Below are 23,061 nucleotides of genomic sequence, written 5' to 3'. Positions count from 1 at the left end.
GGAGAGGTTGTCATGACGATGGGGTCGTCATGACGAGGGGTGTACCGGGATGGGTGTACCGGGATGGGTGTACCGGGATGGGTGTACCGGGATGGGCCCGAGTGTAGCCGGGACTGACCCAGCTTTACTGGAATGCGCCCGGCTGCACTGGGATTGGGTGTACCAGGAAGGAGCCCAGCGCTGTACTGGGCAGGGTTGCACTGGAGGGGGCTGGCTGTACTGGGATTGGCTGTACTGGATTAGGCTGGCTGTACTGGGGATGAGTGTACTGGAGGGGGCCCAGCTGTACTGGCTGTGCCAGGGCAAGGCCTGGCTTTACCGAGCATGGGCTTGGACTGTACTGGGAATGGGCCCGGCTGTACCACAGATGCACCTGGGCTGTACCAGGGAAGGGCCTGGCTGGTACGGGCTGCACTGGAGGGTGGACAGGAGCATCTCCCCTGGGTCCTGCAGCACCTCATCCCTCCACAGCCCTCTGCCCACCCAGGCTCCCCCCCAGCCCCGGGTGGTCCCCACACAGCACGACACGGAGCCTGCTCCGGGCACCAGGCGGGTTTATTGAGATCAGTGTCACAGACCGTGCTCAGCTGGGCAGTGACAGACACGCTGGGCCAGGGCTGCTGCACCTGCCCTGTCCCTGTCCCTGTCCCCTTGCTGGCACCATGGGAACAGGGGGCACGGGGGGAGCTCCTGCCACTGCTACCGGGGCTTGCAGGGGGTGCCAGGAGCCCGGGGAGGAGGGGGCACCTATGGGGGCTGAGGGGCTGCACCGTGGGCGGCACAGCAGGGAATGCTACGGGCAGCTACGTCCCAAACCAGGCCGGTGGGACCAGCAGCTTAACTCTCCTCCTTCTCAGCTTCCTCCTTCTCATCTTCATCATCCTTCTCTCCCTTGAGCTTCTGGCGAGCAAATTCCTCGATGACAATGTCCTCCTCACTGGAAGGGAGAGCAGAGCATGGTGAGAACACAGGAGGCACCACAGCGAGGAGGGGAAATCCCTGCTGGGCCCCAAGCCCTGCTCTCACTGGGGAGAACACGGTGGTCACCCTGGCCCCGACACCCCCCAGGAATACTCAGGTCACTGAGAGGCACAGCCTGACCCCAGCACACAAAGCCAGACCCCATCACTGGCTCCACGCCGAGCCTGTGCAGCTCAAGGAGCTGGGCCTGCAACTTATGCTGCTTTATAAGAAAACAGTTTGCATTGTCAAGGGGAAAAAGGGAAGGAAAAGAAATTAAAGTGGAGACAAAGAGCTGAGTTACCTCCTTGTGAAATGTGAGCGGTGGGTGACAGCGAGGGAGAGCCACAAAGTGAAAGGAGTGGGAAGAAAATGGAAAAAAAGAGTCAGCAAAAGTGATTCCAAAAGCTTGAGAATGTGAAATGACTTGGCAAAATGTACAGGGAGCCATGGTGGGGACAGGCCAAGAGATTTGCTCCTCTGGAAGTTGAAATATCCTTGGTGAGCTGGGAAAGGGATAGTGTGAGGGGGGTTGGTGTGACAGCCTGCAATGGGAGCCTGGGCTTCCAGGGCCCAGATCCCAGTGCTCCTGTCCCACTGTGGGGTGTAACCAGACACAAAACTTCTGAGGCTTTCCAAGCCAGGCCTGTGGCTGCCAGGAGTGGGTTTGGCATGCTATGGCTTCCCAGAGGGAAGCAGCTCCTGCAGTGGCTTCAGCTGGAATGAGATGGTGTGGTAGGAGGAGAAGAGTTCTCTGGTACTGGGGAGCATTTAGGGGGACAGGGATGTGACTTCCAGCAGCCAAGGGACCTCATTGTGGGGACCAAGGCCTTGGGGACAATATGTCCAGGGGTGGCACTTAGGAGGAAGAGCATTTCTAGCTGCTTCCAAGGGACAGGGCGAGGTCTGGGCTTGCAGCAGGAGTGGCTGCAGCAAGGGGAGCTGCAAAATAAACCCTGAAGTTTGCAGAACATGTGCAAAGCCAAGGATTTGATTCCCCCTGGCCTGCGACTGCTCCTGCTGTCTGTGCTGATCTGGGAATGTCTGCTGTGACATGGGCTCAGGGCTTTGAGGCCTGGGGGGTTTAATCCAAGGGTGTAACCTCAGGCTGGAGTGGGGCATCACATCTATCTGGGGTGGATCTGTGTGCTTTATCTGTTAGAGGGAACATGTCTTTACCTTGGCTTAGCTGTAGTCCAGTGACAAGCACAGCAGAGGGAGAGAGGGATGGGGAGAGAGAGACATGCAGGTTAGTACAGAAAGGACAGTCCAACTGACAGCTCTTCATAATGCCTGGGTGTTTTCCTGGAAAGAGGGATTTTGGGAAGGGTGCTTTGAGGAAAACTGCTCCCACCCTGCTCCAGGACACAGGGTGGGTGCAGCACAGCTGGACAGCTGTGCCCATTCCACAGGAGAACTGCTCCCACCCTGCTCCAGGACACAGGGTGGGTGCAGCACAGCTGGACAGCTGTGCCCATTCCACAGGAGAACTGCTCCCACCCTGCTCCAGGACACAGGGTGGGTGCTGCACAGCTGGACAGCTGTGCCCCTCTCACAGCTGGGGCAGAGCAGGGCCCTTTGCCCAGAGGTCACTGTGTCAGGGTTGCTTTCAGCAGTTTCTCTCTGAACCAGAACTGGCTCTTCCTCCCGTGTTTTGGGATTATCCCACACTCTACTTACAGTCATCAGGCTTCGGGTGCATGAGGATGACGGGCAGCTCGACACCAACATCACTGGAAGGAAAAGCACCTCTGTCAATAATCCCCCCTGGCACTGCCCTGTGCCCAGCCCCACAGGCAGCCCCCCCTTACCTGGAAGTGAGATCCCCCAGGATGCTGTGGCAGCAGGAGAGAAGGGACAGAAATCAGCCAAGGCAGAGCAGGGGAGGTGTTAGACTTTGCTTTATAGTAGGGTGGAAGATGATTGATGGTAGAGGTGATGGGGCCAGAGGGCTGGGGGTCAGAGAGCAGCCCAGTGCCCCACAGCCCAGGGGAGCAGGGCAGGAGTGAGGGGGTCAATGTGTGAGTCCCCTCTCCATCCCTCTGGGGGTGCAAGATCCCCCAGGACACGCTGAGGGGGCAGATCCTGATCCCTGTGCCCACAGAGCCTCACCCTCCTCGGGACACCACCAGGTTGACCTTCACTTTGTAGGACACCAGGATGCCCAGCACCTCCTTGTCCATGCCGGGTCTCAGGCTAGGAGAAAGGCAGAGAGGAGCAGTGAGGGGGCAGTGCTGCCCACAGATTCCACCCACTGCCCCACAGCAGCTCCCAGGGCTGTATCCATGTCCTGCTACCCGTGGGGTGCACTGGGGTTTAGCAGGAGAGGACAAAAGGAAAAGAGAGGGAAGAGCAGAGCTCTTGGCTGAAGCCACAGAGCAGTTTCTGGAGGCCCCTGGAGCTGCCTGAGCTGGGATTTACTTCCAAGGAAGACCCAGCTCTGCAGAGGGATCCAGGGGCTTTGAACAATGATGGACTGGGAGGCTACACCTCTGCTACAGGAGGGAGTGGTGGGTCTGTGGCCGTGTCACAAAATCCCTACATTTTCCAGCTGAATGGGGTGGGCTCAGGCACAGGAGGTGTGAGTGACCCTTCGAGGGAGCCCAGAGCATGCTGAGCAGTGGGAAGCTGTGGGAGTGGGGAGCAGGGGGAGCCCAGGCAGCTCTCACAGGGTGGTGGAGGCCAGGTTGGTGTCCTCGTGCTTGAGCTTGCCATCCAGAGCGAGGCCTCTCTTCTGCCGGTTGGCCGAGAGCATGGGGGTCACTGAGTACGTTTTGGAGAAGGTGGAGTTGGCTGCCACGGTCTCACTGGAAGGAGCAGTGGGAGAGGAGAGCTCAGAGCCAGCACCAGCCTGGTGCGTGCTCAGCACACCCTGGGGATGCTCCAGGCACCTGTGCACAGCCAGTCCCCCCACCCTGCCCTCCCCACACAGCTGCCAGGGCCTGGTTCCTCCTTTTGTTCCCCTCTACAACCACTTCTTTTTTCTCCCTGCAGCCTTTTCTCCATTCCTCCTCTGTCTCAGGGGTGCAGAGGCTGTGGCTGCCCTTAGAGATGCAAAGTGAGGGGAGGAAGAAGCCAGGGGGCAGCTGTGCACCTTCCCCAGGGACCTCCCTGGCCTCCACCAGCTTGTGCTGGGGCCACCAGGTCCACAGCCCTCCCTGTCCTCTGCTTCCTCTTCCTCTGCACCTGCTCTTCTAACCCTGATACTCCTACTGCCTGGTGTAAAACTGTCTCCCACTCCCTCTCCCCATTCCTCTCCCGTCCTCCTTCTCCTTCTTTGTCCCTCTGGCTGAGATGCCACATCACCACCAGCCCCTTTTCCTTACTTTATCTCCTCAGAGCACACAGTCTTGGTGTATTTATCCAGGGAATAGAGGACCACGTCTGTGGTCTGATCCACTGAGGGGAGACAAGAGGGGGTTGTGTTGGTGTGGCAGAGACACAGACACGCTGTCCCCATCCCCAGTGGGCAGGCTGGGGTGAGGTGGGTGCAGGGGAGTCCCCCTTGTGCTCTCTCTCACCTGCTATCTTAATTTTTTTCACCACCTTGTTGGTGGTGTTGTTGATGTTGACGGTCACATTGATGGGGTCTCCGTGGTAGTAGATCTGCAGTGGGAAGAGGTTTGGTTACTTGACCAGGCAGCCTTGTCCCCCTCCCTGCGGTGGCTCGAGCCAGGGCACAGGCTCCCTGCTGACCTCCTTGTCCAGGGAAGCCTCGAGGTGCAGGGGCTTGTCCGACATCATGAACTGGCGCGTGGTCTCAGCCTTGGGGGCCGGCCCGGTCTGCGCGGGGGCGAACTGCACCTTGCGGATGATGAGGCGCACGGAGTTCCTGGGGGGGAGATGCTCAGCCCCAGTGCCCCCCAGGGACGTGCCACCCCCCTGCCAGGGGGCACAGCGACTCCCCTTGGGCAATTCCGTGTCTCCAGCCCAAGGGTGCAGGTTGCCACCTGCCTTTAGGACGTGGCACAGAGACCACTGCCCCTGTTTTGGGCAGAACTCCCCACCCAAGCATGGCACAAACTGACTGCAGACCCTTGGCCCCAACTCCAAGCTGGTCACCCCCAAAAATCCTGGGGTTCCATTTTAGGGCCATGGGGCAGAAAAGGGATCCCTTGAAAATACCTCTTGTGAATTTTCTCCTCCAGATTTTCAGCACAAAATCCTTTCACCTCGAAGTCCACACCACAGGCCTGGGGGAACACGTGTGGTCACTGAGCTGGGGGGGCTTGGAGCTGCTTCATTCCCCTCCTCCCTCTGCTGCATTCCAGGAGATCCTGGTGCTGGCTCCAGCCATCCTTCCTCCCCACCCCTCACTCCACGGGCCACGTCCCCACGAAAGAAAATCAACTCTTGTTTTTAGCACCCCACAAGTTAATGCTCTCCAGGGAGGAGAGGTCCAGGGGACATGGGGCAGGCACAGCAGCTCACCTTCCCCACATCATCTGGCCCAGGTTGGAGGGTGATGGAGCAGGGCAGGTTGGTGGCAATCTGGACAGAACAGGGAAAGAGAATAAAAAAGGAAATAAAGAGCGTGCCCAGAGGTGAATCCCAGGGCACTGCACTGAGGAGACGGGCAGGGAGGGCTGAGCAGCCCCTACCTCGAAGGTGAAGGGGTAGGCATTCTCCCCGAGCTTCTTCATCAGCTTCTCCTGCAGGGGAGTGAGGGTTTTGGGTGCCTGGTCTGGCACGGGTGGGAAGATCTGGGTGGTCTGCACGTAGATGTCCTTCCTGAAGGTCAGGCCGATCACGTCCAGGTCATCGCGGCCGTAGCGAAAGGCGCAGGTGAGGGTGACGTACACTGAGAGGGCAGGAGGGGACCAGGGAGGGTGGCACAGAACGGGGCACGGCGTGGGCAGAGAGGAAAGAAACAAAAACTGTTTTAAGAGCTCTGCCTCAGAACTGTGACTGTTACCAGGACTGGGACCTCAGGCACTGGATATGAAGCTGACAGGGCTCGTCAGGTCCTTCCTCTGCCGCGGCCCTGATGTACAATGAGCTGGAGGCAACACTTGAACCTGAGCACAGCCCCAGGCTGCTGCTGAGCTCTGAACTGGCTTCCACTCCCTGCCCTCACACCGTGGGCTTTCTGTGTCAGTACCTTTCCTGTCCTTCAGGTACTCCGGGTCGATCAGGCAGACACCATCTGCAAACAAGCAGAGAAAAGGAGAGTGAGCTCAGCCACGGGGGCAGATCCTCACTAAGACATGGCTTTTTAAACCCAAATAATCCACTTTGCAGCTGGAAGGAGACCAAGGGGAGCTATTGGTCAGGGGTTGGGGATGTCTCCTCCAGCATCTCCACCAGCAGCTTGGCTGGGTTGTTTTGCAAATGGCCTTTGTCCCTTTGCCCACCATTTTCCTTAAGTGTATTTGCAGGAAAACAGGATGTTTGCACCTTCTGCTCCAGTGGAAAGCAGAGATAAACAGACACCAGCACAGGGACTGGTGTCCCCAGTCTCTCCCTGCCTGTGCTTCCACCCCCATGGTGGGCACAGACCCACTCACCTACAGATTCCACTGAGTCCACGTTATCCACAAAGTCTCTCTTCCCCAGGTAGATGGACAGCTAGAGGGAAGAAGGAAGCAGGTTAGTGTTTGCCATGGAATTGGCCCAAATTCTGTAGCCCTGAGCTGTGTGGTGGGGCTCGTTACCATGTTGGACCTGACAACACATTTTTTGGTTTCTATTTTGAAAAATGAGTCCTGCAATGACATCATGGCAGGCCTGGCAGTCGGACCCCAGCCTGGGTCCCATGGGCAGATCCACCCTGGAGAATCCCACCACAGGCTGCACCTGGGCTCACCACAGCTGGGGACAGGACATGGGCTCACCTTGCTGTTGGGGCTGGTCTTCTTGAACACCCTGTGGAGAAAGCAGAGACAGATATTTGGGAATGCCTTGGACAAGGCTGGATGGAGCACAGGCCATTCCCGAGGCAGGGAGGTGAGGATTTCCCTGTGAACATGATGCACTACCAAGAGCTACACCAGAGCCTCCCTGGGGTGTCCTGTCCCTGGGGAATTCAGTGTCCTGCACATTCAGAGCCAAACCCACCCCGGGGGATGTTGTGCTCCTGAGCTCAGGGAGGCCATGGAGGAGAGGAGAGGGTGGATTTGCTGTGTCTGAAGGGTGAGTGAGAAGCACCAACACACAGAAGAAAGAGGAGGGACTTTGCTGGCTCCATGGCAGCTCCCTCTGTTCCTCTGGCTGCTCCTGCCCTGCAGTGCCCTGCTCTATCCCAGTTATAAATACACACATAAATAAAGACACTTACTTTGCTCCTTGTGCCATTTTCAGTCAGCGGCTGCTCAGGTGGGATCTGTGGGGAGAGGGGAGGGGAGGTCTGGGGGAGGTGGTGGGCAAGGGGCAGCCCTTGGCCAGTGCCACCACAGGACATCCTCCTCCACATCCCAACAAACTGCAGAGCCCTTGGGATGTGACCCTGCTGGGCCTGTCACCCTTGCAGAGCTCAGGAGCTCCAGGTTCAGCTGGGGCTGCCCAACTTTGGGGCAGCACATGGGAGCAGCTGGAGAGCTGTGTCTCCATCAGCCCCTTGTCCCTGGCCAAAGAGAAGATGAGGAGGACATGGGAGAGAAAAAGGGAGAGTGATGCCCCAGAAATCAATCTGAAAGTGAGTAGGTTTATATTAGAGATCAGTAAAAAATCTGGGAGAGTGGGGAGGCACTGGAACAAATTACTGAGAGAGGTTATGGATGCTCATCCCTCAAAGTGTTCAGGGTAGGGCTGGACAGGGTTTGGAGCAACCTGGTTTAGTGGGAGGTGTTCCTGTCCATGGCAGGAGGGTGGAATGAGATGGTGCCTTCCAACTCAAATAATTCTGTGATTCCATGAAAACAGGAAGAACGGGGGTGACTTCAAATGGAGCAAGTTCAGTGCTGGGCAAGGGAAAAAAATGAACAAAAGGCCTTACAGAGATTCAATTTCAGGAATTTTTCCTGTCTGCAGGAAATTGGCTGTCGTGGTGTAACAGCAGGAATGGGCTCGTTTGTGCTGTCACTCACAGGAATGTGAGGAAAGCACAGGGAGAAAGATCAAAGGAAGCTCAGCTGCCCTGTGGAAAGAGGGGGCTCAGGGCACACGGCCCTTCCATCCCCATCCCTTCATGCCAGGAGCATCCCTGGGGCTGCCCAGCCCTGCCCTGCTGCTCCCTGGGTCCTGCTCTCCAGCCTGGGCTCCAGGATGAGCCTGGAAATACCACATGGATCACCAGCCAATTCACCAGGATAAGAGGTGGGATGAGCTCAGCTTCTTAAGGTCAGGCAGCTGCAACACGAGCAGAGCTTAAGCCATGCAGGATGGTAAGTCCCAGGGGCACGTGGCCAGAGGTGCCTCTGGACACAACACAGGGTGCTGGTGAGAGAGGAGGAGATGATCCTCTTTCCCATGGCAGGAGGAGCAGTGCCAGGCTCAGGATCTTTGATGCCCTTGGGTGCTGTGGGCTGGGAAGCTCAGGAATCCTCCCCTGCAGGGTTTCTTGGGCAGCAGCAGAAGGTGTGAAGGGAGCAGGAGCAGAGAGCTCAGTCCTCTCCAGACCCCAGGAACTGGGGATGAGGCATTGAAATGTGGAGGAGAGAAGAGCTGAGCTCCTCCCCTGCACCTCCCAGGCCCCAGAGAAGGGATTCACACCCCTCCTGGCTTGGCTAAACTGTCCCACACTGCTGCCCAGCCCCTCCACCATGGCCTCTGGCTCAGTCACACTGAGAGCCATTTTGTCCACATTTTACCCTTTTAGCCCCAGTCCACCCTCCTTCCAGCCACAGTCTGGCCCCAGGGTCCCTGTCCTGAGTGTCTTCCAAAGCTCAGAACCCCAAAGCACTGGCAGGGCCCAGGCAGCACTCACCTGGCAGGTGGATGGACAGACAGACACACTCCTCTTCCTCTCCCAGCACGTCCCAGTGCCACCCAGTCACTACGGGCTGCTCCCAGTGCTGCAGCTTCTTATATCCCCCCTGGCTGTCCCTCCCCTGGCATCTGATCTCGCCCACTCAGCCTTGGCTGGGGGTGCAGGGGGTGTGTGTCTGTGTGGGAGAGGGACTTGCAGGAAGAATCCTATTAGTTGATTAATTGGGGAGATGCTTCATGAGTAAGAGTGGCCTAAAAATACCCCTGGTGCTGGAGCCCTGGGAAAGCAGCTTATGGGGATTGGCAAAGGGCTTAGGAGCAAGGTGATGGTAATTGAGGTGGAAGCTCTGCTCCTGGTGGGAAGGGTGCAGATTCCCACAGGGGCCCTCTCCAGCTGCTCCCATGGTGAGTGGAGATGGGCCAGCCCTGGGCATGAAGGTGGATGGAAAAGGCAGAGGAGAGTGAGGGACCTTTCCAATGTTCTCCCTTCCTTACAGACCTGCCTGGCTGGATAACAGATGGATGGAGACACAAAGAGTTTCCTGCCGTGCCCACGTGGTTTGTCACCTAGAGGTGACCTGCCATGGCCCAGGGCACATGGGACACCCTCACCACGGGGCACAAGTTGATGGGGTGAAGGCCTTGGCAGGGTTCACTCTCCCTGAATCACCAGGGAAGTCCAGCCAGCCCTGGATGGTGAGACACAGACCTGCCCCTGTCCCCCAGTGCAACCTGCTCAGCCCGGGTCATTTCATAACACAGGCTGGCCTTGCCTGACCCAATGAACACATCATTAATTCAAGGTTTGCTGCTGCAGACAGCAGACTGTGGGAAGCACAGAGTGGTTCTGCCTTAGAGCTGCCAGGAGAGCAGCATTGCCACTGCCAGCCTGTCTTGGCCATAACCCGAGGGGGGGATCCCCTTCCCACAGGGAAGGCTGCAAGATGCTGCCCTGGACTGGCTCTTGGGATGTGTCACAGAGCCCAGGGGCAGCCCACGGCAGGTGCAAACTGCTCCAGCCAGGTCCCACTCATCCTCCTCTCCTCCAATATCCCTCCTTGCTCACACAGGTGCTTTGCTTTGGGGATGCACTTGGCTCTGGCTCAGCCCCCAAAGCTGTGCCCTGAGGTCAGGATGTCCCTGCTGTACCTCCATCCCAGAGCTGGCAGCACCTCCTCCCAGCAGCCTGGATGTGCTCAAACACCTTTGTCACCTGGGTACCAACTCCTCCCTAACACAGCCCACCTGTGCCCCGAGTCCCTTGGGCTACCAGGAGCCACTGAGAGCAACCAGGAGCCTCCAGAGCATGCCAGCCCTGCTGCCACGCCTTTATCTGCCAGCACACGTTCCCCAGGGCTGGGACTTGTGATCTCTAATTGCACACAGGAGAGCTGCTTAGGCTACAGATTAACGGGCACTATTTCTGCCACAGTCAGGGGGACACGTGAACTGTGACCTTCAGGCTGCTGGGTCAAAGAGGAGGAGGAGGAGGAAGAGGAGGAGGAGGAGGCAGCCCCACCTGGACACTCACTACCTGGCTGGGGATTGGGACACCTAATCCTGAACTCTGTGTTTGTGGCTTGTTGTTACACTCCCAGTAAGGGCCCCGTGCTGCTCACCAGGGCCGTGGCTGTGGGGTCTGTCCGGCACGGCTGGATGGACAGCAGAGTCCATTGTGGGTGGCTTCAGCTTGACTTAGTCCCAGCTGGATGGATTCAGCCTTCCCCAGGCTGGGGGGCAGATATTTCCCCTCCCCAAAGCAGTGGTGAGGTGGACAGAGACCACATCCCTTCCCACACTGAGCTCCAGACCAAGCACCGGGGAAGGAGGCAGTGCTAAAAATAACAGGGAAATCAGAGAGACCTTCTTCCTTTTTCATGTGTAAGAAATGGCCAAAGGTTCCTCTCATCTGCCTCATCCCACCATCGCTGCAGGTCCACACAGTGTGAGGCACAGCTCAAACAGCCTCTTCCAAAGGGGCAGGACACCAGTGGGCATGGGGCTGGTGGAGCGTGAGGGGGCCTGGCTTCATCCCTGTCTGCTGATGGACAGCACCCTGGAATGTCCTGCCTCGCCAGGGAAGCCTCCCATGCCCCTCTGAAGGGTATCTGGGTGCAGCTGGAGCCCCCCAGGAACCTGGCACCACCGACCCCACATTGCCTCCCAAACTCCACCTGTGCCCGGGTGCTGGCAGAGCTGCCCAGGTGCCGGTGCCTCTGGCACTGTGCACTGCAGCCACCTTACATAAACACTCACAGCAGGTACTGCTGATTTCCCAAAGCCCCTCAGAGCTCCGGGGCTTCCTCCCTGATCCAGATTAGGAGGCGTGGATGGCATTAATCGGAGACAGGCACCTCCGCGGCTGCCGGGAATTACTGCCTGCTGTTAAGTAACAGGAGGGGGCAGCGCTGCTGGCATGGGGGCTCTGGCAGGGTGGGGGGCTCTGGCAGGGTGGGGGGCTCCAGCCACTGTCCCTGCACAAACCCACCACCACTGTGCGTCCCCAAGGCAGGTGCTGGTGAGAGACTCACCCGCTGCCACGTGGCCCAGTCCAAAATCAAAAGGACTGCCTGACGTGTTGGTGGCCTGGCCACAGGTTCCTCTTGAGGCTGGGAATCCAGGAGGAAGCCTCCCAGGGGCTTTTGGCATGTCTGCCCTGGTGGCTGGGGCAGGAGTTGGTGGGCACCGTCCCTTGGCATTGGCTTGTGGCTGCAGGGGGCGGTTTGTGATGCCGAGGGCACCGTCTGGCCAGGAGAGTGGCCTGGCACAGCACTCCATCCTCATCCTTATCCTCCTCCCCCAGGATCCCAATGCCCCCTCTGCCCCAGAAGCCGTGATGCTGCCAGGCACTTGGGCAGCAGACGGTGGCTGCTGGTCATCTGTAATTAATTGGTGCTAATCACCCTGCGCAGCTCAAGCCCCAGCACGCGTGGCCGCTCGCTCCTGGCCACGAGGAGCAAACCCTCTGGGGCTGCACCAGGAGCTGTGGGGAGCCCCCACTGCCTGCAGCCCTGTCCTGCTGGGAAAATCCTCTCTGCTTCCTGACCCCTTCCCAGGAGTGCCAGAACCTTAATTCCCTTCTGCCTGCAGGCAGGGCACGTGGGGTGACATGAGTGCCATCGTGGGCACCTGGTGCCCACAGCAGCTCCATCTCCACACAGCAGGTCCCTGCCCACCTGTTCACCACCCCAAACACATTTCAGGGGCTTCCTGCTGTCCCTCACTGCTGGGGTCCCTTCTCCCGGGGTCCCACCTGCCCCATCCATCATTCCTGAGGCACAGCAGGAGCAGGGTGGAGGCAGAGCCCGCTCCAGGAGCGCTCCCTCTGCCCCTGCCATGCCCAGCCCGTGGGGCTGTGCCTTACCCCAGTGGCAGGGCTGGAGCGAGAGGAGGAGCGAGGAGGAGGAAGAGAAGGAGGAAGAGCTCAGCCACAGAGCGAGAGGCACAGGCCACCGAGCGTGTGGGACTGGGGTTGTCAGTGTGGGCACTGCCTGGCCTCATGGTGCCACCCCAGCGGGCAGCGTGATGGGCAGGGAGATGCTGTGACCCACTGCAGGGAGCCCAGAGAGGCCGGGGCTGCATCACTGCTCTGCTCCTGCCTGGCTGCACCCAAAGCTCAGCTCGCTGCCCACACACCCCACAGGAGCCCCAGGAGCCCCCACGGCATCTGAGGGACGGTGAGTGCTGATACAGGGACCTCTCAAGGAAATGGATTTTATCCCTTCTCCATAAAATCATAATGGTCTTTACTCTTTTAATCCGAACTGCTAACTTTGCATTTTATATTAATTTTGGTTTTAGCTTGTACCTTAGTCTGTCAGTTCTCTTAACCATGCATAGCTTTAGACAGAGGAATTTAACCCTGGAGCTGTAGGATGAACTTTAAGAAATAAACCAAAATCCTGTTTAGATCAGAGGCTGAGCTGTAAGAAATAAACCAAAAGCCTGTCTAGCTGTAACACTGTTTAGTTAAAAGGAAATATAGAGCTGCAGAAATAAGAGCAGCCCATTAGAGCAGTAAAAATCACCCCAAATCTATTACTTAACTTTGGGGAGGGATTATCAGTGTGTTGGATGAGGTCAGACCTCTGTGTGCCCCTGGGGCACCAGCATGGCCTGTCCTGCTGTGCCCAGGGCAGGGTGGTGGCTCCAGGCTGGTGTCCCCACGGGACACATCCTCTCCCTGACTGTCCCTGTGCTCCCTGCAGGCTGGACCCTTGGCCATGAGGACCATCCAGACCCCCAGCCCTCACCAGCTGCCCTCCTGGTCCTGCTTCTGCCACGCTGCCTGGCACCCATGAGCATCCCCTCAGGGGCTGCCCATCACCTGCTTGGACCCACAGCCAGCACCGCACTCGGGAACTAGGAGACCCCCACACCACCCCCTGCACCCCCCCTTGGGGGCCCGGGGATGGCCAGCAGCCCCTGCTGAGCTGGATGTGGGGCTGGGACAGGGACACAGCACAGCAGGATGGCAGCAGCCAGCTGGTACCACCGGGACATCAGCAGGGTGGTGGCCGAGGAGCTGCTGGCCAGGGCCGGGCGCGACGGCTCCTTCCTGGTGCGGGACAGCGAGTCGGTTGCAGGGGCATATGCCCTCTGCCTCCTGTGAGTCCCTGCTCCTGGCTTCTCCCTTGCCCCTTGCTGGCATCCCTCTGTCCCTCTCCCTGCTCCAGGCACTGCCAAAACCTCATGGAAGAGCCAGTGGGGTGGGTGGGGTGCCAGCTCCCCAGCACCAGGACTTTTGGGTGACCCGCGGGCCAGAGCAGTGCAGCACCCATGTGGAGCCCGGGCCAGCTGCCCTGCCAAGCACTGTGGCTGCCAAAGGGAGAACCCAAATCCAGGCAGGCTGAGACATTTTGGGCTGTCCACAGGCCTGGCCACAGGTGTGGGAGCAGGAGAGACTGATCCCCACCTCCCTCTGCAAAAGCAAACATTCCCCCTCCCTCCACCCACCAACGTGGCAACATCTGGACCTTGATGCCCACTGTAAGCATGTTCATGCTGGAACTTTGGGGCTGCATCCCCAACATGCAGCCTCTTGCCATCCCTGCACCTGGAAACAGGTGTACAGCCCCTGGGAGCTGCCTGCTGGGGCTGCCTGCACCCTTCCTGCCTGCACCCTTCCTGCTGCTCTGCAACCTTTCTTGCTGCTCTGCACCCTTCCTGCTGTTCTGAACCCTTCCTGCTGCCCTGCACCCTTCCTGCCTCCAAGTGCACACCTGTGCCAGTGGGTTTGGCAGGATGCCCCCTCTCTCTAAATTACTCACACGTGGTGCTGAGGGACACGGGGGCTGCAGGGCCCAAGCTGGAGTCCAGGCTGATGACACAGGGTGGGGGCACAGCACGGTGACACAGGCAGGGATGTGCAGTGGCCTCAGAGCGGGTACAACGAGCAGTCACAGCCATGGGAGTGCAGGAATGGGCTCTGTCTTGCACAAAGCCCTCAGTGCCACATGGAACCACCGAGCTGTGGGTGCCCCAGTGAATGCTGGTGGAGTCCTGGCTGTGCCACGGCTGTGCCATGGCTGTGCTGTCTGGGGGCAGGGGGACATGCCCAACCTCCCTGCAACAGGCTCAGCCTCCGAGTGGAAGGTGATGCTCTTAAATGTGAGCCCACTTCCTCTCTCTGCAGAGGGGACAGGGTGTTTGCTTCCAGGCTGGGTCCCCAGCGCTGCCACGTGCCCACAGTGCCCTGGCCAGCGTGGTGGGGGACCCTCTCCTGCTCTCTCCCAGGTTCCAGAGGCACGTCCACACCTACCGCATCCTCCCAGATGACGAGGGGCTGCTCTCCGTGCAGGTGGGGGTGTGTGGGGTGCAGAGCAGGGGGTGCCCCCTGCCCTGGGTAGTGCTGCTAAGCTGGGGCATGGGCAGGATGCAGCTTGGAGGGCCCGGGGTGCCCCTCACCCTCACATCCCCAGCCAGCCCCAGCCTGTGGTTTTTTTCTGCACGAGCTGCAGGATGTGAACACTTTGCAGCCACTTCTTCAGCTCGAAGGTGCCTTCCCACAGCAAGACGATACTCTTCCCCTTCCTGCCACTGTCCCCTGGCCCAGCCTGGCCGCAGAGCCCCCACTGCCATGGTGTCTGTCCCCAAGGTGTCTGTCCTGGCTGTTGGCTCAGCCTCACTTCCCCTCTCCAGAGTCGCTTCAGGGTTTTGGTACCCAGCACTCTGTAGCTTCCCTTTCTGTCCCCTAGAAAGGGCAACCTGGGGGTGCCAGGGAGAGTCCCTGCCTGCTGAGTGAGGCAGATGTCTCCACGCTGCTCATGGGCCCTCACCCCATGGCTGAGGCGTCCAGCTGGAACCTCCAGCTCACTGGGATGCATTTTGGGGGACGGGCAGGCTGGGGCTGCCCTTGCAGAGGATGGGATGTGATGGTGCTTCCCTCCTCTGCCTCTCCAGAGCATCCAGGGCATCCAAGCCCAGTGTTTCCACACTCTGCCCGACCTCATCAGTGCCTACCAGCACCCCAACAATGGGCTGGTGACCCCCCTCCTCTACCCTGTGCACCGGGCACGGCAGGTGCCCGATGAGGACTCGGGTGAGCCGGGGAGGGGACGGGGGGGGGGGGCGGAAGGTGTGCCAGGCTGGGAGTGGGGAGGGGTCCCACTGAGCTGGCTGAGCTCTGCCCACAGATGGGGAGGATGGCCAGGGCTCTGGGCATGCAGCCAGCACAGTGCCAGCCATGGTGGGCACGTGGGCCAGCGCTCCCATGACCGGCCAGACCCACATCCCACAACAGCTGCACCAGAGGCTGCAGGAGCAGGTTCACAGCAGGTAATGCAGCCCTGCCCACCCTGGGCTGGCTCAGAGAGCTGGGATGGGCGTGCCTAGGGGAGGCATCTTTATGTCCAACCCTCTTGCAGCCCAGCCAGCGACTTCATGGGCTTCCTGGCCGAGTACCTGACCCACCATGTGCAGCTGGACCTGGAGACCCTGCACCTTGGGCACCCACAGCTGAGGCACCTCAGCACCATCCTTGCCACAGCCTGCCGGGCACTGCACAGGTCAGCAGCCCAGGAGGGGCAGGGCTGGATGGGGGACACCCCCCGGGGACACTCACCTTGTCCCTGTCCCCTTGTGGTGGCTGAGGTCCCCTTATGGTGGCTGAGCGCTGCCATCAAGGCTCAGGAGATGCCCACACTGGCTCTGACCTGCTCCTCTCCGACCCTGCAGTGAGATTGACTTCACACTGGTGGGTCTGGAGACACTGGGCAGGGTGTTCGACCCTCCCATGTCCCCTCACAGTCCAGCCAGGGAGCGGGTAAGTGCCCCCCCAGCCCCTGCTGCTTCCCCTGCCAGAGCCCAGAGCTTGAGGTGGAGCCCAGACCCACTGGGAGGAACCCACCGGTCCAGTGTCACTGTGATGCTCCAGAAATATCCATCCTTCTCCTCAGAGTCTCCTGCCCAGTGATCCAGACCTTGAGGTGCTCCTCCACAAGATATCCGCTGTCAACCATCTCCTCTCCTCGCTGGAGAAGAAGGTGTCTGCCCCCACGCCATGGTGCAGGGGGAGGCACAGCCATGCCCCAGGCTGGGGGGTTAATCCAGCAAACCCCTCACCTAAATTAAACCCTCCAGCAGACCACGCTGCTGGTGGTGGCACAGCCCTGGGATGCCCAGTGGGGCAGAGTGCCAGGGCTGCCAGTTAGCCCAGGGCCCCCAGAGCAGTGCCTGTCTCTCTGGCAGGTGCTGAAGTCGCTGCAGGAGACGGTGTCGAGGCACAACCTGGTGCTGCCCAGCACGGTGGCAGCTCCCCCACCATCTGCCAAGCCCCTGGCTGTGCAGAGCTTCGAGGTGAGGGCAAGGGGCACAGCAGGGCCCTGGTGTCACTGCTGGGGCAGGGCAGGTGTGGGACAGAGCTGGGAGCACGTCCCCATGTGCAGGTGAAGGCGGGCAAGTCACAGCGCGTGGTCCTGATGGTGGACGTGGAGTCGGGCACGGTGACCATCACCAAGAGGGGCAGCAGGTCCCCAGAGGAGCTGATCCCACAGGACAAAAGTAAGGGACTGCTGACCCCCCATGGGCTGCCAGTAGGATTCTTTGGGGATGTGGCACTCCTGGCACAGGCCTGTTGCTGGGCTGATGGGCCACAGCCCCTGTCACACCTCGAGCCTCCATCCCACGCTGCCTGCCACCCCCACAGTGGGAGGTGGGGGCCACCACTGCCCCCTGACACCCATCATTCAGTCCTGCAGCTGATCAAATACCAGAGTGTGCAAAGCAAGGTGAGGTTGGTGTGTGCCAGGGAGTCCCAGAAGAGCCTGAGCAAGGACTTCGTCTTTGCCAGCGCACGGGTAAGAGACACTGGCTGTGCCCACGGTGGCTCCTGGCGAAATACAGGGGCATTGGAAGCAGCAAATGGGTGGTCTCAGGGCTCAGACCACCCCTCCCATGCCTGGGTGTGATGCCCCCCTGATCCCAAGGTGCTGTGCCTCCCATCTACCCCTTTGGGACCCTGACACACCCTCCTCATCCCTCAGAAGCGAGAGGCCTTTTGCCAGCTGCTGCAGCTGATGAAGATCCAGCACTCCAACCTGGATGAGCCTGAGCTCATCTCGGTGTACGTTGGGACATGGAACATGGGTAAGGGGCCAGGAGAAGGTTATGTTGTCCTGGGAGGCTTGTGGTGAGCTCAGGTGGGGTTTGGGAGGTGAGATCTGCAGGGAGCTGCCCCAGGAAACCTCAGGTCTGAGCTGGTCCTTGGTGGGAGGAGGAGGAGGCTGGAGAGGACACCAACCTGGCTGCTTTTGGGTTTGCCTGTCCCATCATGACCCACTCACCAGGTGGGCGCGGAGGAAACAGGAGCTGGGATACTGGGAGGGTTTGGGCTATAAACCCAGCATCATTCTGGGATGGATGGGGGTGAACCACGGGGCTGGCACAATGTTTCCCACCCCCAGCAGCTCCTGGATGTGCACAGGGTCTGGGCTGGAGTGGAGCTTGAGGAGCCTGGCCCGTGTCCCCTCCATGGTGACCCATGTCCCCTCCATGGTGACCCGTGCCCCTGCCTGCAGGCAGCACCCCACCCCCCCGCTCCCTGGCCTCCTGGCTGACCTCGAGGGGCCTGGGGCACACGCAGGACGAGACCACCGCCTGCATCCCCCACGACATCTACGTCATCGGCACCCAGGAGAACTCGCTGGGCGACCGCGAGTGGGTCGAGTTCCTGCGCGCCTCCCTCAAGACCCTCATGGCCATCGACTACCGAGTGGTAACGGCCCAGACCCCCCAGCTGTGCCCCCAGCAGCCCAAAGCCATCCCCAGCAGGCTCAGGGGGCTGGGTACCAACAGCCCTGGGGCCTCTCCCACCCCAAATGCAGCCCAGGGATCCTGCTGTGCTCCGTGGGCTCCATGAGTGCCCTGCTCAGGGGCCAGGGGTGGCTTGGCTGACCTACCTGCATCTCTGTCCCCGCCACACCTGGCCGTGGGGCAGTGTGGGGGACAGGCAGGCTCAATCCTTGCCCCACCCACCACAGGTGGCCCTGCAGTGCCTTTGGAGCATCAAGATGGTGGTGCTGGTGAAGCCAGAGCACGAGCGGCGCATCAGCCACGTCCACACCTCAAGCGTGAAAACTGGGATTGCCAACACGCTGGGTAGGGATGGGATGAGATGGGATGGGATGATGTCCAGCATGAGGGGGCAGCCCAAAGGCCAGAACAGGACCTGTGGGCTCCCCCAGAGCTCAGTGGCAGCACATCCCTGCAGGAAACAAGGGAGCTGTGGGCGTCTCCTTCCTTTTCAATGGGACCTCCTTTGGGTTCATCAACTGCCACCTGGCCTCTGGCAGTGAGAAGACCCACAGGTGATGGAGGGGCTCAGAGGGATGGGGCTGCCCCAGGGCAGGTGGGTGTCTCAGGGGCCTGGAGGAGCCCTGAGGGGCTGAGGGGATGTCCCTGTCCCAACCTGGCAGGGGCAGGATGAGGATGATGTGTCCCCCAAGTGTCTCACACAGTTCTGCCATTTCCCCCCGCAGGCGTAACCAGAACTACAGTGACATCCTGCACTCCCTGGTCCTGGGGGACAAACGTCTGGGGGGCTTCGACCTCACCCTGCGCTTCACCCACCTCTTCTGGTTCGGGGACCTCAACTACCGCCTGGACATGGACGTGGAGGTGGGAGCCCACAGGGCCCACTCTGGGGATGGCAGGGTGAGAGGGGCCCCCGGGGCTCACCAACACTTCCCCCTCTACACAGGACATCCTTACTCATTTAACTAAGAAGGAGTTTCAAGCCCTCTTGGCTGTCGACCAGCTCACCTTGGAGCGGGAGAAGAACAAGGTGTTCCTGCGATTCAGTGAGTGTGGGGACAAGGGTGCTGCTTCCCTGGCTGGGACAGCAACATCCAGGGTCCCCACAGCCCTCCCCGTGTGCCACCTCCAGCACTCGAGGGTCCCCTGTCCTGGTGCAGCCCTGCGTAAGGTGCCCAAAGCCTGGGGGACCTTGATGTGCCCCATGCCAGGAGTGCCAGCTGTTGGTGTGAGCCCCACGTGGGGGCTGTGACACCCCACAGGAACAGTTGCTGTGGGGACAGGCAGGGACAGTGGTCCCCATGCCATCTCTGTGTCTTGACTCCCAGGTGAGGGTGACATCTCCTTCCCCCCCACGTACCGGTACGAGCGGGGCTCGCGGGACACCTACGTGTGGCAGAAGTTCAAGCCCACAGGGGTGAGTTCCCAGGGCTTCCCTCCAAGCAGAACATCACTGGGAATGGTGACTGCAGAGTGCCAAGGGGCTGCAGGGTGCCAAGGGGCTGCAGGGTGATCTCAGCACCCACACCTCCACCATCCCATTTCCTCCCCAAAGGGGGTCTGGGAAAGAGGGAACTCACTTTTTCTGGTGCTGGGAGGCCTTTCTGAGCTGGGGGAGTCACACACGAGAGGACCTGAACCAGCTGTTTCCCCATTTCTAGGTGAGGATCAACGTCCCCTCGTGGTGTGACCGCATCCTCTGGAAGTCACACCCAGAGACCCACGTGGTCTGTAACTCCTACGGTGAGTGAAAACCCAGGGGTGGGGGAGATTGGGGTGGCCAGAGCTGCCCAGACCCCAGGGTTTGGGGACTGTCCCCCCCAGCTGCCCCCTCCCACCACCCAGGCTGCACTGACAACATCGTGACCAGCGACCACTCACCCGTCTTCGCCACCTTCGAGGTGGGAGTGACGTCGCAGTTTGTGCCCAAGGAGGGTAAGGAGTTGGGGTGTGCCACCCCCCGTGCCTGGTTTGGGGGGAGCCCTGGCACACGCTGACCCACTGGTACGTGCCTGCAGCTCCTGGCTCTGGCCCCGAGGCACTGGCCTGCATCGAGTGGGAGAGCATCGAGGTGATCCTGAAAACCACCAGTCGCAGCAAGTGCTACATCGAGTTCCACTCCTACTGCCTGGAGGGTGAGGGGGTGCCTGCGGTGCTGGGGGTGCATCAAGGGGGTGAGCAGGCCCTGCTGGAGCTGTGCCCCTGCTGTCCCCCACAGAGATGCAGCGGAGTGGGGAGAACACCTTCCAGAACTGTGACATCCCTGGATTCCTCAAATTGGGATGGTCCTCGAAGCACCTGCCTGTGGTACACGGAACTGCAGCATTCGCCTGCCTCCCACTCCCATCCCTCCGGCTGGCTCTGCCCTCTGAGCCCCAACGGGTGCTGGGGGCTGTCACCAGCCCCTAGGACAGAGCCTCCCTGTGCCACCCTGCCCTGCACAGCCCCTCGAGCACCCCTCTCTCCACTTGCAGCTGAACCCCATCCTGCCAGACCTGGAGTACTTGGGGGACCAGCACCTGCTCCTCAGCATCAAGGGCGTGGAGAGCTGTGAGTCCTACGGTACGTGTGGGATGGTGACACAGGGACACCGTGGTGGTGTGGGGGTGCCAGGCACAGCTCCTACAGGTATCAGCCTGCTGGGTGTAAGGTTTGGCAACTGGAGTTTGGCAGGAGGGATGCTGGCACCCAACCCATACCAGAGTGCTGCTGCACATGAGGGGCTCACCTGCCCCCCAGGCCCCTGGGGGGCTGACACAGGTGCCCACCGTGCCCCCAGGTGAGTGCTGCATCGCCATGAGGTCAATGATCAGCAGCACAGCCCAGCAGTTCGAGACCTTCCTCTTCCACCGTGGTGAGGAGACGGGGTCCATGCGCGGCTGGATGAGAGTCCGCGTGCCCACGGACCAGTGCAGCACCCGGGAGAGGCTCTATGGTAAGGGGGGCACACCAGCCCCCTGCCAGCGCTGGGCATGGGGCTCAGGGACCCCCTGGGACAGGGCGTGGGAATGCCTGTGCCCACACTGCCCCCCGGGACCCCCGAGGTGAGGCCAGCCTTGGGTGCCTTTGCAGAGTGGATCAGCTTTGAGGAGAAGGAGGAGGATGCTGAGGCGGTGCCAGACCCTCCGACGTGCCCCAGGCAGCCCCCGCAGCGCCCCAGGTACCCGAGCAGGGCTCCGCCCCACGCCGAGCCCCGGCCCCGGGGGATGCTGAGCCCTCCCCACTGTGTTCGCAGGAGCCGGCCCCGCAGCCTCCCCGAGGCGGCCACCAACTACACCAACCCAGCCTACTTCATCTTCGAGGGGGTGCCCAACACGTGGGGGCCGGGCCCCGGAGAAGCCCCCCACAAGCAGGCAGAGAGCCCGCTCGGGGGCCAGCGCTGCTGGAGCCCCCCCGAGCCATGGGCCCGTTCACCCTCAGAGGGGGAGCGGTGCGGTGGCCGCCCCCGCCATGGGGCACCGAGCCCGTCCCGTGGGCACCCACTCAGCCCCCCCGGCGCGGGCCACCAGAGGAGACCCAAATCGGCCGTGCTGGCGAGGGACGCGGCGGGGCCGGGGGACCGCTCGCCGCCGGCGCTGCACCTCCTGGGCAGAGGGGACACGCAGGAGGTGCCACCCCGCCAGCCCCACCGCGCCCTGGAGGCCGGGAGGTGCCCTCCGTGCCGGGAGGTGCCCAGGCCCCTCGGGGCGCGGGCAGCGCTCGGGGCTCTGCACCTCGAGGCTCAGCCCCGTCCGGCGGCCGCCCCGCAGCCCGCCAGGATGTAGCGGAGCCGTGCCCAGCCCGGGCAGCTGCGCCCTCCTGCCCGGCCCAGCCCTGCTCAGATGGCATTCCCAGAGGGCTTTCCCCACCGCAGCCGCTCCCGAGAGTGCGGCGCCCGTTCCTTACAGGATGCCCATCGCTGTCCTGGTCCTGAATAAAGTCTCGGGGACCGCGTGGGTTTGCACACCTGTCTCTGTGCAGGGCCAAGAAGAGCCAATCCAGGAGGGAAAACACCAGCTCTCGAAGTCCCGGCTGCTCCAGGGCATTGCCTCGCACCTCCCACTCTTCCGTGGGGCACCCCGCACACCCCAGCCCTCCAGGCTGCCCTTGCCCGGTGTCCGTGGGGGTCCCATGGGCTGGCTCTGCCTTCAGTGGGGAATCACGGTGGCACAATCTCCCTCTGAGCGTGCCCACTCAGACCTGCACATCCGGGGTCCCCCGTGCCCTCCTTCGATGGCCAAGCAACCCCGGGCTCCCCAAAACCAGTCCCCCAACCAAACCCTCGCCCCTCCGCTCCCCCCAAGCCACCCTGCTCGTGCCCGTGGTCCTCCCACACTTCGGGGTGCCCCTTTGCCCCCGCTGAGCCCCACTCATCGCCAACCTGCCGGGTGAGCTCCGCATTCGCCCTTCGTCCTCTGCGCTCGCAAAAGAGATAAAACCTCCGGGGCAGCACAGGGGGTGGGGGACACGCTACCCCCAAACACAGGGACACTCCGTCCCGCCAGTGTCCCGCTGCTGCGACAGCCAAGGTGGCCCCGGTTTTGGGGACACGATGCCCGGGCTGGCCTCAAGGTGGCACTGGCCACCTTTGTCCCCAGGATGGCCCCGCAGGCCTGGGGGACAGCGGGGCAGCGCCCCGGGGTGCGGGCACTGCCGGGACTCGCGTGGGGCAGGGGGGCCGCCGGGGGTGGGCGAGGGGCCACGGCCCACATGGGCGGGGGGACATTCCATGGATCTGGGGCTATGGCCCTTGCGGTGAAGGGACCACAGTCCCCATGAGTGAGGGGCTGTGGCCCCACGGGTGGGGGGACACGGCCCCACGGATGAGGAGCTGTGGCCTTTGTGGCTGAGAACAGCGGTCCCCATGAGTGAGGGGCTGTGGCCACATGGACAGGGGACCGTGGCCCCCGTGGACAAAGGGCCATGACCCCATGGGAAAGGCCCACAGGCCCCATGCCCAAGGGGCTGCTGTGGGAGCTGTAGGTGGCCCAAAGCCTGGGAGGA

General features: G+C 61.2%; 2 protein-coding genes across 2 annotated transcripts; one reads left to right on the top strand and one right to left on the bottom strand.

The window, feature by feature from the left end:
* Positions 1-537: 537 nt before the first annotated feature.
* ARR3 (arrestin 3) lies at positions 538-8,924 on the bottom strand. The gene is made up of 16 exons (XM_071569661.1): positions 8,825-8,924; positions 7,238-7,282; positions 6,795-6,825; positions 6,468-6,528; positions 6,062-6,106; positions 5,562-5,761; positions 5,392-5,451; positions 5,086-5,153; positions 4,657-4,792; positions 4,482-4,566; positions 4,287-4,359; positions 3,630-3,767; positions 3,073-3,156; positions 2,772-2,795; positions 2,636-2,693; positions 538-945 (listed from the first exon to the last, which is right to left on the bottom strand). The coding sequence occupies exons 2-16, from the start codon at positions 7,252-7,254 to the stop codon at positions 838-840; spliced, it is 1,188 nt and encodes a 395-aa protein (XP_071425762.1). The 5' UTR covers positions 7,255-7,282; positions 8,825-8,924; the 3' UTR covers positions 538-837.
* Positions 8,925-12,101: 3,177 nt separating this feature from the next.
* LOC139678656 (phosphatidylinositol 3,4,5-trisphosphate 5-phosphatase 2-like) lies at positions 12,102-21,980 on the top strand. The gene is made up of 26 exons (XM_071569642.1): positions 12,102-12,503; positions 13,035-13,434; positions 14,563-14,626; positions 15,229-15,367; positions 15,462-15,603; positions 15,693-15,833; positions 16,003-16,090; positions 16,224-16,310; positions 16,516-16,623; positions 16,713-16,827; positions 17,017-17,123; positions 17,310-17,412; positions 17,844-18,040; positions 18,306-18,423; positions 18,536-18,632; positions 18,804-18,942; positions 19,025-19,124; positions 19,407-19,495; positions 19,740-19,821; positions 19,924-20,013; positions 20,097-20,213; positions 20,297-20,385; positions 20,553-20,640; positions 20,858-21,013; positions 21,151-21,238; positions 21,314-21,980. The coding sequence occupies exons 2-26, from the start codon at positions 13,298-13,300 to the stop codon at positions 21,840-21,842; spliced, it is 3,210 nt and encodes a 1,069-aa protein (XP_071425743.1). The 5' UTR covers positions 12,102-12,503; positions 13,035-13,297; the 3' UTR covers positions 21,843-21,980.
* Positions 21,981-23,061: the final 1,081 nt, after the last annotated feature.

Source organism: Pithys albifrons, chromosome 14 (assembly GCF_047495875.1).
Source record: "Pithys albifrons albifrons isolate INPA30051 chromosome 14, PitAlb_v1, whole genome shotgun sequence".
NCBI classification, from domain to species: domain Eukaryota; kingdom Metazoa; phylum Chordata; class Aves; order Passeriformes; family Thamnophilidae; genus Pithys; species Pithys albifrons.
This window is presented reverse-complemented; position numbering and strand designations above follow the sequence as displayed.

Coding starts and splice junctions, on each gene's coding strand:
- ARR3 (XM_071569661.1), bottom strand. Junction 4,567..4,656: donor AGGCTTCCCTGGACAAGGAG/GTCAGCAGGGAG, acceptor TTCCCACTGCAG/ATCTACTACCACGGAGACCC. Junction 4,360..4,481: donor GAAAAAAATTAAGATAGCAG/GTGAGAGAGAGC, acceptor GTCTCCCCTCAG/TGGATCAGACCACAGACGTG.
- LOC139678656 (XM_071569642.1), top strand. CDS start 13,298: ATGGCAGCAGCCAGCTGGTACCACCGGGACATCAGCAGGGTGGTGGCC. Junction 15,368..15,461: donor GGTGCCCGATGAGGACTCGG/GTGAGCCGGGGA, acceptor CTCTGCCCACAG/ATGGGGAGGATGGCCAGGGC. Junction 15,834..16,002: donor GCCTGCCGGGCACTGCACAG/GTCAGCAGCCCA, acceptor CCGACCCTGCAG/TGAGATTGACTTCACACTGG.